General features: G+C 46.4%; 1 protein-coding gene across 1 annotated transcript in view; it reads right to left on the bottom strand.

The window, feature by feature from the left end:
- Window positions 1–1,825: 1,825 nt before the first annotated feature.
- Window positions 1,826–17,966, bottom strand: part of LOC127907265 (smoothelin-like) — a 28,723-nt gene continuing 12,582 nt past the window's right edge. The window contains exons 2-4 of the mRNA XM_052461524.1: window positions 4,620–4,783; window positions 2,748–2,826; window positions 1,826–2,498 (exon numbers count right to left, since the gene is read on the bottom strand). Of these exons, the coding sequence (XP_052317484.1) occupies window positions 2,259–2,498; window positions 2,748–2,826; window positions 4,620–4,783 (483 nt within the window). The 3' untranslated portion in view covers window positions 1,826–2,258. The remainder of the gene's footprint in view (window positions 2,499–2,747; window positions 2,827–4,619; window positions 4,784–17,966) is intronic.

Genomic DNA, 17,966 nt, shown 5'->3' with positions numbered 1-17,966 from the left:
TTCCTTCTCTCCTCCTCCTCATCTCTGTTCCTTCTCCTCCTCCTCTACCTCCATCTCTGTTCCTTCTCCTCCTCTCTCCTCCATCTCTGTTCCTTCTCTCCTCCTCTACCTCCATCTCTGTTCCTTCTCTCCTCCTCTACCTCCATCTCTGTTCCTTCTCCTCCTCCTCTTCCTCCATCTCTGTTCCTTCTCCTCCTCCTCCTCTGTTCCTCCCTCTGTTCCATCTGTTCCTTCTCTCCTCCATCTCCTCTGTTCCTTCTCCTCCTCCTCATCTCTGTTCCTTCTCCTCCTCCTCCTACCTCCATCTCTGTTCCTTCTCATCCTCCTTCTACCTCCATCTCTGTTCCTCTCTCCTCCATCTCTGTTCCTTCTACCTCCATCTCTGTTCCTTCTTCCCTCCTCCATCTCTCCTCCTACCTCCATCTCTGTTCCTTCTCCTCCTCCTCCTCCATCTCTGTTCCTTCTCCTCCTCTCTTTTCCTTCTCCACCTCCATCTCTGTTCTCCTCCTCTTTACCTCCATCTCTGTTCCTTCTCCTCCTCTCCTCCTCCATCTCTGTTCCTTCTTCTCCTCCTCCATCTCTGTTCCTTCTCCTCCTCCTCCTACCTCCATCTCTGTTCCTTCTCCTCCTCCTCTACCTCCATCTCTGTTCCTTCTCCTCCTCTCCTCCATCTCTGTTCCTCTCTCCTCCTCTACCTCCATCTCTGTTCCTTCTCCTCCTCCTCTACCTCCATCTCTGTTCCTTCTCCTCCTCCTCGCCATCTCTGTTCCTTCTCCTCCTCCTCTACCTCCATCTCTGTTCCTTCTCTCCTCCTCTGTTACCTCTGTCTCCTTCTCTCTCTGTTCCATCTCTGTTCCTTCTCCTCCTCTACCTCCATCTCTGTTCCTTCTCTCCTCCTCTCCTCCATCTCTTTTCCTTCTCCTCCTCCATCTCTGTTCCTTCTCCTCCTCCTCTCCATCTCTTTTCCTTCTCCTCCTCTGTCCTGTTCCTTCTCTCCTCCATCTCTTCCTCCTCCATCTCTGTTCCTTCTCCTCCTCCATCTCTGTTCCTTCTCCTCCTCCTCTAACTCCATCTCTGTTCCTTCTCCTCCTCTACCTCCATCTCTGTTCCTTCTCCTCCTCCTCTTCCATCTCTGTTCCATCTCCTCCTCTTCTCTGTTCCATCTCTGTTCCATCTCCTCCTCTACCTCCATCTCTGTTCCTTCTCCTCCTCCTCTACCTCCATCTCTGTTTTCTCCTCCTCCTCTACCTCCATCTCTGTTCCTTCTCCTCCTCTCCTCCATCTCTGTTCCTTCTCCTCCTCTCCTCCATCTCTGTTCCTTCTCCTCCTCCTACCTCCATCTCTGTTCCTTCTCCTCCTCCTCTACCTCCATCTCTGTTCCTTCTCCTCCTCCTCTACCTCTCCTCTCTGTTCCTTCTCCTCCTCCATCTCTGTTCCTTCTCCTCCTCCTCTACCTCCATCTCTGTTCCTTCTCCTCCTCCTCCATCTCTGTTCCTTCCTCCTCCTCCTCCATCTCTGTTCCTTCTCCTCCTCCATCTCTGTTCCTTCCTCGTCCTCCATCTCTGTTCATTTCCTCCTCTCTCTGTTCCTTCTCCTCCTCTATCATCTCTGTTCCTTCTCTCCTCCTCCTCCTCCATCTCTGTTCCTTCTCCTCCTCCTCCACCTCTGTTCCTTCTCCTCCTCCTCCTCCTCCATCTCTGTTCCTTCTCCTCCTCCATCTCTGTTCCTCCTCTCCTCCATCTCTGTTCCTTATCTCCTCTCCTCTCTCTGTTTTCCCTCTCCTCCTCCATCTCTTTTCCTCCATCTCTGTTCCTTCTCCTCCTCCTCTACCTCTGTTCCTTCTCCTCCTCCTCTACCTCCATCTCTGTTCCTTCTCCTCCTCCTCTACCTCTGTTCCTTCTCCTCCTCTACCTCTGTTCCTTCTCCTCCTCTAACTCCATCTCTGTTCCTTCTCCTCCTCCTCTACATCCATCTCTGTTCCTTCTCCTCTACCTCCATCTCTGTTCCTTCTCCTCCTCCTCTACATCCATCTCTGTTCCTTCTCCTCCTCCTCTACCTCCATCTCTGTTCCTTCTCCTCCTCTTCCGCCATCTCTGTTCCTTCTCCTCCTCTACCGCCATCTCTGTTCCTTCTCCTCCTCCTCTACCTCCATCTCTGTTCCTTCTCCTCCTCTTCCGCCATCTCTGTTCCTTCTCCTCCTCTACCGCCATCTCTCTTCCTTCTCCTCCTCTACCGCCATCTCTGTTCCTTCTCCTGATCTACCGCCATCTCTGTTCCTTCTCCTCCTCCATTTCTGTTCCTTCTCCTCCTCCATTTCTGTTCCTTCTCCTCCTCCATTTCTGTTCCTTCTCCTCCTCCATTTCTGTTCCTTCTCCTCCTCTACCTCCAGCTCCTCCTCCTCCTCCTCCTCTGTACTCACCCTGCTGCTCCTCGTCTCGGAGGTGGCGGATGGCAGCTCTGATCAGTTTCCTCTCCTCATACTCAGTGGCCCCGCGCAGCTGGAATACACAGACAGGACAGCCATCAACACAGGGAGAGAGATGCTCAGAACCATTCATGTGGATGGGGAGACAAACTCAGAGGGCCACATAGAGAGATGCAGAAACAGATGAGTGAGACTGGCTGGTTGTAATTGATTTACTAATCTAGGGCAGTATGTGCATAGAGATTTGTGTAAGATTGATATTGATGTAAATTCACAAGTAAAATTCACAAGTAATGTGTGTGGTGTACATCACTGTTCTCACCAGTCCAGTCAGTTCCTCCATGTCCTGGATGGCTTGTAGTTTCACAGAGAGCATGTTTAGGGAGTCACCCAAATCTGACCTGAGATTCAGACACACAAACAGAAACACACACGGACACATCAGAGTGCTGCTTTCATGGTAGTTGGTGATGCTTGACCCTGCTCATGTGTTAAGGTGGCCAGAAGGGCAGTGTAATCCACATTCAGAGGCATCCTGCAGTGTTGTGTGCCTCACTGGCTCCACTCCTGGAGTAAATCAAGACGCCAGACAGTTTTTCTTGGCCGGGAAGAAAACTTTTTTTTTCTGCGAAAAAGATTCCCAAATCCAGCCTAGAAAAAGTGACAGCATGATAGACATGTAAAGGAGAGAGAAGCACGTTGCCAGGCAAAAACATCTTCCTCCTCTCTGTCCTCATATAGCTCTCCATTTCTCTGCCTCTTTTTTCTTCCTCTCCGACTCATTCCCCCTCTCTTTCCCTCTCTCCTCGCCTCATTGGAATTGGAGGATGTGTGGAACTTGGAATAGAATATTTGACATTCCCGCAGTGAGTAGAAAAGGATAATATTGCTTTCAGGAGGCTGTGTGTGTGTGTGTGTGTGTGTGTGTGTGTGTGTGTGTGTGTGTGTGTGTGTGTGTGTGTGTGTGTGTGTGTGTGTGTGTGTGTGTGTGTGTGTGTGTGTGTGTGTGTGTGTGTGTGTGTGTGTGTGTGTGTGTGTGTACGTGCTCGCAAGCCTCTATGGACACGTGCATGCATGTGGCAAATAGACATATTCTTCCAGCTTTAAAAAGGGGCACCTCTGTTATTTATGTAACCCAAGTAATCCAACTACCCAGCAAACGGATCCCATTTAACAGTCATTGTCCCTAATGTGATCCAGTAGGAGCAGAGATGTAGGAGGGCCAGCGTCTTCCTCATGTTGTGGATCTGCAGCCCAGAACACGAGTCAACTAGGAGCAGTTGTCTGCTGGGGCCCTTCCTGGCTGGCTGCAGTAAGCTGCTATAGTAGAGCCAGTCATTAATTAGCAGAGAGGAGCAGCAAGCCAGCATGGCCCACTGGGTTCAGCCTAGACACTCCAGCCTGAACTCCCTCACTACCATTACAGCCCAATGAAAACCGGTAAAAAGTACAATGGTGATAATGATTGGCACACGAAGGGATGTTGTTGTCTTGTTAGTCTTGTTTCTGATTGGGTTGTAATGAAAAACAAACGGGTGTAAAAAAAACAGATGACAGGAGGCAACGACTGCAGACTCGTCAGGTTTTCCGTCTGCTATGGCTGCGCGGCGTGACGGGTTCTGGCGGCCGCGCATTGCTGAACCGGTAAAACGTTCAAGCCTGCTGTAACGGGTCAATAAAGACTAATGAAATACAAAAGAAAGACAAAAACACGTAAACGACTGTATTGACGTCTTTACTTCCAGGGATATGGCTGGTAGCCTAATAGAATGGGTCTGGATTCGTCTGTAGGCTACATGACAGTGATACTGTTAGGAATATGAAATTAAAAGGTATGAGTAAATGTATGAGAATACATACAGTACACACAACTTATTAAACATTATTCCTACACAGGTGTGTATTTGCATAACAAAATATTGCATATGAGTTCTTCTACCTCCCCTGTTTTTTATGGACTCTGTCATGGTTTTTCCAGATCTGCATTGTTGTGGCCCAACTTCCCAGAAGGCCTCCCTGGAGAAGGAGAGGGAGTGCTGCATCTGGATTTCTGTGCTTGTTGTCTCAGAGTTTCCAGGCAGCTCATCTGGACTGCTACAATCTGTCATGGATAATGGGTCTGTATGCAAGAGTCTGTGTGTGTGTGTGTGTGTGTGTGTGTGTGTGTGTGTGTATTCAGATTCAGGAGGCTGACCTATCTGTGAGCTGGTTCTCTTTGTCGTCATTCTGGTTGAGGCGTTTGTGCCGGAAGCGTTTGCTGGCCAGGGCTGCCTCCATGTCCTCTATCTCTCTCCTCCTCAGCTCTCTGATGGCTGAACGGATCAGCCGCCGCTCATCCAGGTCCATCGTCCCATCCAGCTACACACACACACACACACACACACACACACACACACACACACACACACACACACACACAGAACACACACACACACACACACACACACACAGAGAGGGGAAGAGCAGGAGTGTCAGCAATGGAGAGCAAGCACATAGGGACACACACATCTAAGAGACAGACTCAGCACCAGGATAAAGTTACTTAGGGGGCAGTTGAAATCAGTACGGGGGCACAATTTAGGGAAGTTCTTGCATTGGAATTATATTGAATTCAGCTTATATCACGCCATGTCCTCTGTCCTGTAAAGTCAAATCACTATGGCAGGCAGGGCAGTCGAAGCCCCTCTGGAACTGCCTCTTCAAGTTCATCCCAGTCTCTCCATGGGAAACAGGCCCTACCCTCTTCTCTTCTCCCCAGCCTGCTTTGCATGGTAGCCCTCTGGCCCTCTGTAATTAAACCACTCTTAAGCTCGCTAAGAGATGTGCGTTTACACGAGGCCAGAGTTCTGGCGCCCCTGCCCCGCTGAGCACACACGGCAGAATCCCCTGCATCTTGAACATTTTATTCCTGATCAGTCGTAGACCACAAAGTTACATGGATTTCTACTTTAATGAGTCAAAATTAATTTCATGGAGCATGAGCAGAAGGAAGTGTCAGTAGTATGTCTGTGAGAGCCAGGCAGCATTGTGCTGTTGCTGCAGGTGGGCCGTGGCTTAGCTTACAGAGTGTGGTGGGGAGTCATGGGGTCAGTGGGGCTTACATGAGCTTTTATAGTTTGGCGACAAGTGATTTAACTTCAATAAAGCACAGAGTGAGGACCACCTGAGAATGGAGCAGAGGATGAGAAACAGACAGCTTCCCAGCTGTTGCTGAGCTAATGGGCTGTAGGAGGGAGTCTGGGCCAGGCTGACTGTAAACCTACTGGGCTGTAGGAGGGAGGCTGGGCCAGGCTGACTGTAAACCTACTGGGCTGTAGGAGGGAGTCTGGGCCAGGCTGACTGTAAACCTACTGGGCTGTAGGAGGGAGGCTGGGCCAGGCTGACTGTAAACCTACTGGGCTGTAGGAGGGAGACTGGGCCAGGCTGACTGTAAACCTACTGGGCTGTAGGAGGGAGGCTGGGCCAGGCTGACTGTAAACCTACTGGGCTGTCGGAGGGAGGCTGGGCCAGGCTGACTGTAAACCTACTGGGCTGTAGGAGGGAGGCTGGGCCAGGCTGACTGTAAACCTACTGGGCTGTAGGAGGGAGGCTGGACCAGGCTGACTGTAAACCTACTGGGCTCTAGGAGAGAGGCTGGGCCAGGCAGAAGGCGTTAGCATGCTTCAGTCTACTGACGCCTAGCCGAATTAGTGTGCTCGTATACTCCCTTAAAAGGCCTTCAGTTGAAAAAATGAGAAAAAAAAAGCAGCAATAGTACTGGTTGTCCATTTTGAGATGCTGTAACCAGTCTACACTTACTCAAAATAGTCTGAATTAATCTAAGACAACTCAAGAAATCTGTCATAAATGTTTAACATTTTTGCCATGGGGATCTTAGTCGCACAATTTTACATCTAAATAAGATGTTTGGTGCAGTATTTCTCAAGTGAAAAATGTGCATGAAAACAGGGGTCGCTGGATTCGAGGCCTCTCTGCGGTTTGGTAGAATATAGAGCTAAGCGCCTCCCGCTCAAGGGGGCTTGCATGTAATTTGGAGAAATTTGGAGTGTTGAGCTGACCGAGGAGAAAATGTGTAAGAGGAGTAGAGACAGAGAGAGGGTAAGAGAAGAGAAAGGATATGAATGACGGGGAGGGAAGGAGAAGTGGGAGGCAAAATACATTAGTAGTTAATGGTGGGATAGGATGACAGAGGGAGAGAGAGGAATGAAGCAAAAAGAGAGAGTCGGTCATGCCTAAAAATGGGCAGACAAGAGTAGGGTGGGAAAGGTTCAGTCATTCCTCACATTCCTGCTGACTCAGGAGGAGAGAGAAATCAGCTACAGACAGGCACTGGGACAGACAGGCAGACCGACAGGCAGGCAGGCAAGCAGGCCTACACAGATGACACATGGGCTGGAAGCATGGCCAGAGAAGGAGAGGGTTGAGAAGGAAGAGGAGTAAATGAAAAACACACTGTCACTTCCACACACTCTCTCGCACACACTACAGACAGCTCTCCCTTTCTGCACAATTGAGCTTATTGCTGCATGAATGCCATGATTTGATTACATGTCCCATTATGCTGCCAAGTTGTTAACCAAGATGTTGTGATCGATTTCTTGTGATTAGAGATGTATTTATACATGTTTCAGATAACAGAGAAAGAGCCTGGAGCCTGGGATAAAAATGTGAGACAAAAGGTGAGAGGTAGTCTAGCTAGAGCATGAATCAAGCACACCAAGTCTTCCACCACACACTACCTGTGTGGGAGGGAGGTCATCAAATACTTCCAAATTACATCCATTTCTGATGATGATCAGTTTAAAAAAAACAAGACCAATATGAAGAATGGCATAAAAAAAACGTTATTAATCCAGTGAATGCGATGGACTGCAGATTGACAGATTGGCATTACCAGCTGCCCAGATGAATTACCCCAATCCTGCCCAACACAAACAGACAGACAGGGATTAAGATCACAAGGTGATGGTACAAGATGAAACATAATCCACAACTTGTGATCATCAGGACTCTGACCTTTCCCCCACGCCCACAGCACTTACAGCTAACAGCATCAGGTGGATTCCAAACAGCCTCCAACTGGCCAGTAAATTGACAAGCTTAACCTAACATCAACCCTGATTGGTCCAGACATGCGGGGGCGAGGATATTACTGTCTGTTGGCAGCAGGCCAATGACTGGGCCGGTACAGGAAGGTTGAGTAATGATAAAGCAAATAAAACACACCTTTCACTTGGGCGTCTGCCAAGAAAAACACAATAACTGTTGCAGAACCAGACATGGAAACACACACAGAGTTCTTTGACTTTTGACCCCTAGAGGTGTATAACCCATATACAGGGAACCCACTGTAGTGGAATATGGCAGGGGAGAAGGGAGAATCAAAGAAGGAAAGAATTGAACAGGTCCACAGTTCAGAACCTGCTCCAACGTGCATTTATCAAACTGAACCGCTGTTGCTCCTGGGTTACCAACCGTCACTTTGGTCAAACCAAACAATACTGATGGAGAAGGCAGCGTTTCCTGAGCCAAGGCACTATGCTCACGGGACTGAATGTTCTGTAGCCAGTACTGAGCTCTCTGCTGGACCAAGAGCACTCCGCTCTACCGGATTGTTCTGTCCTGAGCACCGTGACACTGGTGGGAAGGGAAGGAAGCCAAAATGCTATGTCACAGTTCACGACATCCGGAGGAAATGTGCATGAGTTAAGTACAAGAGATTAGCAATGGCTCACACACAGTAGAAAGCTACAGTAAACATCATTAGAACGTCAGCATGCTGAGTCACAACAGAGAGAGACATGTTATGACACAACCAGTCTCTCAGGAAACTGAACTGTGGCCTTGGTGGAGTCTCCTTATTCAGGTGGTTAGGGGTAGGGTTTGGGCACGAGGAGTGATGCGTTAGGAAACAGGAGGGGGGGGTGGGGGGGGTGTCGCAGACAGGAGAGAAGAGGGTGACGAAGATGGGCAGGCAGCCAATCATGTGATAGCCAGTGGATTCTACCATGCAGCCTCGAAATCAGGTTATTGAAGTAGCAAACAAATGACATTTCAACACTTTTCATTTCCTCCATCAAACCTCTGAAGTTTTGAGCAAAGTTGAGAACCCTGTTTGAATGGCCCACAGGAAACCTGCCAAATGAGTCTGTAAATATACTGTGGTAAACACGAGGAAAAGAAACAGACAATCCTAATTTTTCATAAGAAACCTCGTTAAGGCACGCAGCCCTCTGTGAGTCAACTTCCTGTAGATTAACAGCACACCAAATAAATACATCTCCATGGAATTAAAACTCCCAAATTGTCCATAAAGGCATTCAGCTGTGGCTCAATCAATAACGGTCAAATAGAGGGTGATTATGGTGCACCAGAGCCCGCTCATAATGCCCACCAGCTGGGGAAAGGCTCCTGAGGATGCCCAGCACCCAGCCCATGCCAGTCTCTGCCTGTGGTGAAACACTACAGTAGGGAAAACAAACCAGAGCATCTACATACCACCACAACGTGAAAGACATAGTCAGGAGTTAGGACTGAATGTTCTGTAGTGTTCTACACTTATGTTCAGTGCAGTCTGTGTCTTAACCAAAAGACATATAGCCCTGCTCTGGTCCCTCTCCCTGTAGGCTGATGGCCAGGCAAGCAGACCGACAAAGACACAGTGTCTCACTGCTGTGAGTCAGGGCAGAGGAGGACCAGCCACCAGCCTCTCCATGGTACTGAGTGACTCGCAATCACACGGCCTGAGCAACGTCATGCTGCTTCTCCACTCCAGTCTCTAGCTACATCACAGCCTACGTCTGGCAGGAATCCCCCTCTCCTCCTCTTCCTCCTCCCACAATGGTCTCAGAGCACAACAGATCCTCAGGCTGTGTCGTTAACCTTTTGACTGACAGCGGGTGTTTGTAAGTGAAAAAGTATTTCTCATTTACAGTTCAACTGTTTTACTTAGTTAATTTGACAGGTATATCAAAATGAGTGTTTAGGGTGGGAACCCTGACGGGCAGCCAGCAAGAGCTCAAGTGAGTACGGCTGAAAAAACATTAAAAACAAATGTGTGCGGGTGTTTGTGTGTATGGTGGAGGGGGTGTAATAATTTCCAGCACGGGGTTAGAGTGCAGCCAAAGCAGCAGATCGGATCATTGCTTTAGAATCAAGTGTTAGCACAGAATCAGTTTGTCCTTATAAGGTCACAGGACACTCGAAGAGAGTCAGAGCCTGAGCAGATTACCAGCTGCCACTGAGGAAGCCAGCCTGGCACAAGCCAAGAGATAGACAGAAACAAACAAACAAGAGGAGAGAGTGATCGAGACAACAGAGATAAACAACATATATAACTGGAGGGCCTTGGTTGTCCTGCTCTCCAACATCATGTTATTACGTTGGCATAAAAGAGAACAAACTCCATCATAAAAGACAGGTAAAACCTTATGAATCATTCCCTGATGCCACTAGCAAACAACTCAAGTCATACATACAGTACCACACCCAAAACAAAGGCCTCTAATATGTACCGAAGAATCCAGGGTCAGATTGCACCTCACTATACTGTGCAGCCATTGTCTGGAGAGGGGGAAGACAGAGCAAGAAAGAGAGATTAGATATGAAAGAGGGAGGAAAAAAGATCCTCTTCATGCAGGCCTGTGTTGTCAGGGAAGTTCCACAAAAGCGGGAAAATATCCCACCTCAGAGCTACATGGCAGGACAGTCAGAAGGCCAGGTCAGGAGGAACAGTGTCCCTCTTTCCACTCTGGTGAGCATGAATAAAGAGATGGTAGATATAGGTGTGTGTGTGTGTGTGTGTGTGTGTGTGTGTGTGTGTGTGTGTGTGTGTGTGTGTGTGTGTGTGTGTGTGTGTGTGTGTGTGTGTGTGTGTGTGTGTGTGTGTGTGTGAGAGGAGGGTACAGGATATGAAGGAAAGCCCTACGGGAGAGTAATGACGCACTGAGAGGATTGGAGACCTCATGCTATTGTGTGATCTGTACTCAGGCCTGATCATGCTGGGTGTGTTAGGGTCCAAAGTACAGTCACAGGTTCTGGTAGTGTTGCATGTGCAGGTAGTCAATCATTATCGAGGCACACCGACATGAGTGTTGACGTGAGGTCAGTGCCCCCAGCTGCACTGTAGGTTCAGTCCTACAGCGAGGGCATCTTCAAAGGTCCAATGCAACCCTTTCAATAGAAAGTCTACACCCCCTTGAACTGTTTCTTATGTTACAAAGTGGCATTGAAATAGATTACATTGTAATTTATTGCCATTGATCTACACAAAACACTGCATAATGTCAAAGTGAAAAGAACATTTTTTTAAATTAAAAATCAAATGAATTACCTAAAATATAGTTGTTGCATAAACATTCACCTCCTTTGTTTAGGCAAACCCTAAATTAAAGTAGAATTTGGCTTAACAAATCACATAATAAGTTATATGGACTCACTCAGTGTGAAATAATAGGGATTGTCCCCCATACATGTACATACAACATCTGTAAGGACCCTTAGTCAAGTATTGAATTTCAAGCACAGACCAGGGAGCTTTTCAAAAGCCTCATAAAGAAGAGCAGTGATTGGTAGATGGGTAACAATAACAAATCAGACATTGAATACATATTTAAGCATGATCAAGTTAATAATGATGCTGTGGATGATGTATTACCACCCAGACACATGATGCAGTAGTCTGTTTGAACTGAGCTACAGGACAGAAAGGTAACCGCTTAGGGAAAACTGAGGATGGATCAACAACATTGTAGTGACTCCACAATAATGACCTAAATGACAGAGTGAAAAGAAGACTACAAATATACAGAATAAAAATGTTCCAAAACATGCATATGCAAGCAACAAGGTGCTAAAGTAATACTGCAAAGAAAACATGGCAAAGGAATACACTTTGTGGCCTAAATGCAAAGCCTTATGTTTGGGGAAAATCCAACACATCACTGAGTAACTGTCTCCTTATTTTCAAGCATGGTGGTGGCTGGCTGCTGCATCGTGGTATGGGTATGCTTGACATCGGCAAAGACTGGGGAGTTTTTCGGGATGAAAGAAATGGAGCAAAGCAACCTGCTTTATTGTGCTTTACACCAGTCACTGGGAGAGGAATTTTCCATTCAGCAGGACAATAACCTACAACACAAAGCCAAATCTACACTGGAGTTGCTTACCAATAAGACAGTGAATGTTCCTAATTAGCCGAGTTACAGTTTTGACTTAAATCTGCTTGAACATATAGTATATGGCAAGATATGAAAATTGCTGTTCAGCCATATTTCTTTTACCTTTATTTAACCAGGCAAGTCAGTTAAGAACACATTCTTATTTTCAATGACGGCCTGGGAACAGTGGGTTAACTGCCTGTTCAGGGGCAGAACGACAGATTTGTACCTTGTCAACCTTCCGGTTACTAGTCCAACGCTCTAACCACTAGGCTATGATCAGCCATGATCCCCAACACCTTGACAGAGCTTGTAGAATTTTGAAAAGGAAATAGGCAAATATTGCACAATACAGGTGTGCAAATCTCTCATGAGACTTACAGAAGAAGATTCTGCTGTAAACGCTGCCAAAGGTGTTTATAACGTTTTGACTCAGGGAGTTATATATACACAAAAGTATATGGACACTTCTTCAAATTAGTGGATTTGGCTATTTCAGCCACACCCGTTGCTGACAGGTGTATAAAATCGAGCACACAGTAATGCAATCTCCATAGACAAACATTGGCATTAGAATGGTCTTACAGAAGAGCTCAGTGACTTTCAACATGGCACAGTCATAAGATGCCACATTTTCAACAAGTCAGTTCATCAAATTTTTGCCCTGCTGGAGCTGCCCCGGTCAACTGTAAGTGTTGTTATTGTGAAGTGGAAACATCTAGGAGCAACAACGGCTCAGTCGCAAAGTGGTAGACCACACAAGCTAACAGAATGAGCCTTCTGTGGCTCAGTTGGTAGAGCATGGCGCTTGTAACGCCAGGGTAGTGGGTTCGATTCCCGGGACCACCCATACGTAGAATGTACGCACACATGACTGTAAGTCGCTTTGGATAAAAGCGTCAGCTAAATGGCATATATTATTATTATTATTATTATTATTATTATATTAGAATGGGACCTCAGAGTGCTGAAGTGCGTAGCACCACTCACTATCGAATCCAAACTGCCTCAGGAAGCAACGTCAGCACAATAACTGTTCGTCTGGAGCTTCATGAAATGGGTTTCCATTGCCGAGCAGCCGCATACAAGCCTAAGATCAACATGTGCAATGCCACGCATCAACTGGAGTGCTGTAAAGCTTGCCACCATTGGACTCTGGAGCAGTGGAAATGCGTTCTATGGAGTGATGAATCACGCTTCACCACTTGGCAGTCTGACAGACGAATACCTGCCCCAAAGCATAGTGCCAATTGTAATGTTCGGTGGAGGAGGAATAATGGTCTGGGTCTGTTTTTCATGGGTCGGACTAGGCCCCTTAGTTCCAGTGAAGGGAAATCTTGATGATACAGCGCACAATGACATTCTGGACGATTCTGTGCTACCAACTTTGTGGCAACAGTTTGGGGAAGGCATTTCCTGTTTCAGCATGACAATGCCCCCATGCACAAAGCGAGGTCCATACAGAAATTGTTTGTCAAGATCGTTGTGGAAAAACTTAACTGGCATGCACCGAGCCCTGACCTCAACCCCATCGAAACACCTTTGGGATTAATTGGAATGCCGACTGCTAGCCAGGCCTATGTGCCCGCAGCAATGTTCCAGAATCTAGTGGAAAGCCTTCCCAGAAGAGTGGAAGCTCTTATAGCAGCAAAGGAGAGACCAACTGCACATGAATGCCCATGATTTTGGAATGAGATGTTCGACAAGCATTTTGTCCACATACATTTGGTCATGTAGTGTATATTAGTTAATTTTTTAAATTAATATTCTAATTATAGAATTTGTCTTCCACTTTGACATTAGTATTTTGTGTAGATAGTTGACAAAAAAAAGACAATTCAATCCATTTTAATACCACTTTGTAACACAATAAAATGTGAAGAAATCCAAGGGGGGTATAGAGTTTCTAAATACTGTATGTCCAATGAAAACATGGTTCACGTGATCTGGACCAACTCTCTAAAAATATGGCTCCTCTCACCAGCCTCCTCTGGTGTACAGGCAAACTAAGAGAATTCAAGGATACACGGTTCTATTCCATGCCATATCCCCATCCCTACAAACCTCAGACATTTTCACATTCACTGTCATGCACTTCCCTCCTTGATTTCAACCATCTCTTTATTTTTAACATAAAATCTTGATATCTCATCCTCATTTTCCTCCCTCAAATATCACACTTGCATTCATTGTCCAGTCCAATATCCGCTATATATCCTTATCCAATTCCCCCCCCCAAGTAAAGACATTTCAGACCTGTCTAGTTTGTCTTCGATATCTATTCATCTTCACCGGTGTCAATCTTCTGCCTCCCACTCTCAAAATCACCATGTTCTCGTTTTCCATTTGCTTTGTTGCTATCGCTTTCTTCTGACCTTTATCTCCATACATGATCTTAAACGTATTGTGCAGCACATAAGAGGGGAGTTCAAGTCGACATGATCTTAAACGTATTGTGCAGCACATAAGAGGGGAGTTCAAGTCGACATGATCTTAAACGTATTGTGCAGCACATAAGAGGGGAGTTCACGTCGACCTGATCTTAAACGTATTGTGCAGCACATAAGAGGGGAGTTCAAGTCGACCTGATCTTAAACGTATTGTGCAGCACATAAGAGGGGAGTTCAAGTCGACCTGATCTTAAACGTATTGTGCAGCACATAAGAGGGGAGTTCAAGTCGACATGATCTTAAACGTATTGTGCAGCACATAAGAGGGGAGTTCACGTCGACCTGATCTTAAACGTATTGTGCAGCACATAAGAGGGGAGTTCACGTCGACCTGATCTTAAACGTATTGTGCAGCACATAAGAGGGGAGTTCAAGTCGACCTGATCTTAAACGTATTGTGCAGCACATAAGAGGGGAGTTCACGTCGACCTGATCTTAAACGTATTGTGCAGCACATAAGAGGGGAGTTCATGTCGACCTGATCTTAAACGTATTGTGCAGCACATAAGAGGGGAGTTCATGTCGACCTGATCTTAAACGTATTGTGCAGCACATAAGAGGGGAGTTCACGTCGACCTGATCTTAAACGTATTGTGCAGCACATAAGAGGGGAGTTCAAGTCGACATGATCTTAAACGTATTGCCAAGCTCACAACTACACGCAGCTTAGAGCAACATATTAATGCTGTCATCATGCCTTTACATTAGAGGAGTGGACAGGCACAAAAGAAAGGGAGAGGGCCCCTCATCTTTGTAAAGAACGTCATTGTACACCATGTCACATTAGCTTTCTAAGCTGGCCTGGTTCTTAACTCTTGCTGACATTGTCCACTCTAAAGTCCCAGAGCACGGCAACTTGGACCAACTGGAGCATGATGGGTAGCTCTGCACAACTGACTTGTTTGTCTTAATCAGGGAGGCAACAGAGGGACGTACCATGGGATGGAACACAGAGATTGTAGCACACTGGGAGGTTCTAGAACTGGAACATGGTGATCAGCTGGATGCATAAACCCAGTGAGTCCAGCCTCCTCCTCTCCTCCACCGCAACATGGACAGGAGCAGAGAGTGGCAGGCAGACAGAAAAAAACACAATCTACAAATCAGCTGTGTTTATTTTGGGAGCGCCACCATTTTAAACACTGTAACAAGGAAAGCAAAATATCAACATCCGCTCGAGGACATCTTTGGTGGATCTCAGGAAATGCCTCTATCCTGAGGGATTCCAGACAGGAAGGCTAAAACCACAGTTATGTGCTTTCACTCTCTCCCTGTCTGTAAATAACTAGCCTGTCTGTCCGGTTTGTTTTTAGTTTTGACTATGGCTTCTTTTGCAAAAGTATTTTCATGTTAATACGTTATGCTTGACATTGGTTATGGCAAGTGAGGGTCGAGACCATGACATCACTATGTGTGTGGTGTGTCACAGGGATCTGCAAATCCCCATCTTACACCTGGAGATGATCTTTACAGGCCTGTCTGATATACAGCTCCTGGTGGAAGAGAGGAGAGCTGCTAAGGAGCTATATAGCCTAAGATGATCCTAGAAGTGATGAAAAGAGACAAGATAATGTAATAGAGGACAGTGGAGAGTTCTGCATCCATCATAATTTCCCCCCACAAATGCAATAAGTTTCCAGGCTGGCTGGACATGGAGTGTCAGGGCTGTCATGGCCAGGCTGAGGGCAGCTGGGGGACCAGCAGTCACTGACAACGGCTGGCTGAGGGTTGTCACACAGGACTCTAAATATCTGTTGAATGTCCCCACTGGGATCACAACACCTGCTCCATGAATCTGACGCAGGTATTTGCCAGAGAAAGCAGAAGACAGACATTATTTCTAAACTCAACACCCCCAAAGCGTGAAGTCAGACTGGGAACACTGGGCCAAACCAGATCCCTATCCATCCGTCTAGGAGAAGAAGATCCCTTATCCAGAGCTTTCTGTTTGACTGGGTGTTGCTGCAGACAAGCAGGGAGCAGCCCCCAAAGCCCTGCCTGCTGCTTCACTTTATTGAGCCAGATCAGACCAGGGCTGAGCCCTGACAGTGGAATATCTCTAAGACTAAGATCTAGTGCTAACTAACCTATCAATTAGGACTTAAAAGCTTGTCTGACACCCCTCTCTCAAGAGGGATTATACATATGTTTTATTATTACATGCCGTTATGCATTGGCCACTTACAGATGTGGTTCAGGTTAAGAGTCTTGCAGAAGAGACCAGCTGTGTAGAGGTCTCTCTTGCTTTTCAACCTGCAGCTTTCTGGATGTCCTCCCTTTAGTCTGTCAACACTGCACCGAACTGCAGCAAGCATAGTCAGACTGGGAGGAACACATACACACAGATATCCAGAGCACCAAGAGACAGGTAGTGAAAGGGACCAAAGCCTCAATTTATCGCTCAAGCCTGGTCTTTTCCTGTTACCTCTCCAGGAACTGCAGGACAAATGGGTAACATAACGTATTCTGTTGCCAATATACAAAGAACTTCATGTACACTTATGGTTTACAAGGAGTCACGACTTACAAATAGAATATTTGACTGAATATCATGGTATTTTGTTTCAATGTATACATAAGTCTACAGCACATAGTATATTTAATAAATGAAACTAAACATACATACTATATTTACTCAAAGCCATTGTTCTTGTATCAAACATTGTGCAATACAATGGACTAAAAATAACCCACACTATAAATATAGCCCATCTCAAAGTTCATTGCATTTCTTCTCACCACTTCTGAGCCAAAAATACTATTTTGAGTACATGGCAGAGACAGAAATGTCCCATCTTATCAAATAAATATGCTCTGCCTCATCTCCCTGGCTCTGGTTCCAGTGCGTTCTAACATTATAGTCAGAGCGTATGTACAACACCACCACCACACTGCTGTCAGTCAATGACGTGATACACTGTTGTCAATTAAGTAGTGGGACAAAGCATTGTGGCTGTCACACACACAAGTCCAATGACAACACAGTCATTGGGCATTGTCTGATGTAAGACAGTGGACACTAGGTAGAGAATACATTTGTTCTACTTGAGAATCGGAATACTAAGAGGCGCTCTGTCCAACATAAAGTGACTAGTAACGCCTGAGAATGACAACAGGTCCAGTGGAGAATCGGGTCTGCCGTCTGAACTCTGCTCACATAATTTACAGCTTTGCTCGCTCTGGGTGAGAAAAACACCAGCCATAAAATGTTCTAAACAGCCATAGAGGTCAAAGGTAATTTAAGCTACTAATCAGCAGTTGTTTGGGTTGTTGTAAACTAAGACTCGATGGTTTCTGCTCGGACACTACCTGGAATCCTATCCGCTCGCGCATGTGTGTCAGCCTGGAGCTGTGAGAGTGTCTGTAAGGCAGGCAGCAGCTTGAATCCAGGGCCTACATGGAAAACACGGGAGTATTAAGTACACCATCTTCCCTCAGCCTCTCGCAGTCCCTCAGAAGGGAAACCAGGGCAGGGCTGGTTTTCTTGTTGCCTCAAAGGTTGGCTTCAGTCAAAAATGAATTTATATCCTTCCAATGCCAGTGTGCTGTAACCAAAATCTTGGCCTCTGAATGTAACAGACTTACTGCGAAAGACAAACATGAAAACAGAATACCCACTTTTATCTAAAACATATAGAAATAATTACTGACTTTATAATTCTGTGTAATTCTTCCAATTTTCTCTGATGGAGCTGGCATTTCCGAGCAGGCCTCTTGGGACCTGAGGACATGGGACTGGTGTGTGAGTCTCCAAAACAAACCCATTCCTTCTCTCCACTCTTTACCTCCCAAGCCCCTGTCAACACAGAAGGGCCCAGAGAGCCATAAACCTCCAGCCCAGGGGTCCCATTTATCGATGGACCTGAACCACACAGTGTAATTACTCTATTTTTAACATGTGAATCTCTCGCTGGAGAGAAAGGGTGGGTCACA

The sequence above is a fragment of the Oncorhynchus keta genome, chromosome 14 (genome assembly GCF_023373465.1).
Source record: "Oncorhynchus keta strain PuntledgeMale-10-30-2019 chromosome 14, Oket_V2, whole genome shotgun sequence".
Classification (NCBI taxonomy): Eukaryota; Metazoa; Chordata; class Actinopteri; order Salmoniformes; family Salmonidae; genus Oncorhynchus; species Oncorhynchus keta.
This window is presented reverse-complemented; position numbering and strand designations above follow the sequence as displayed.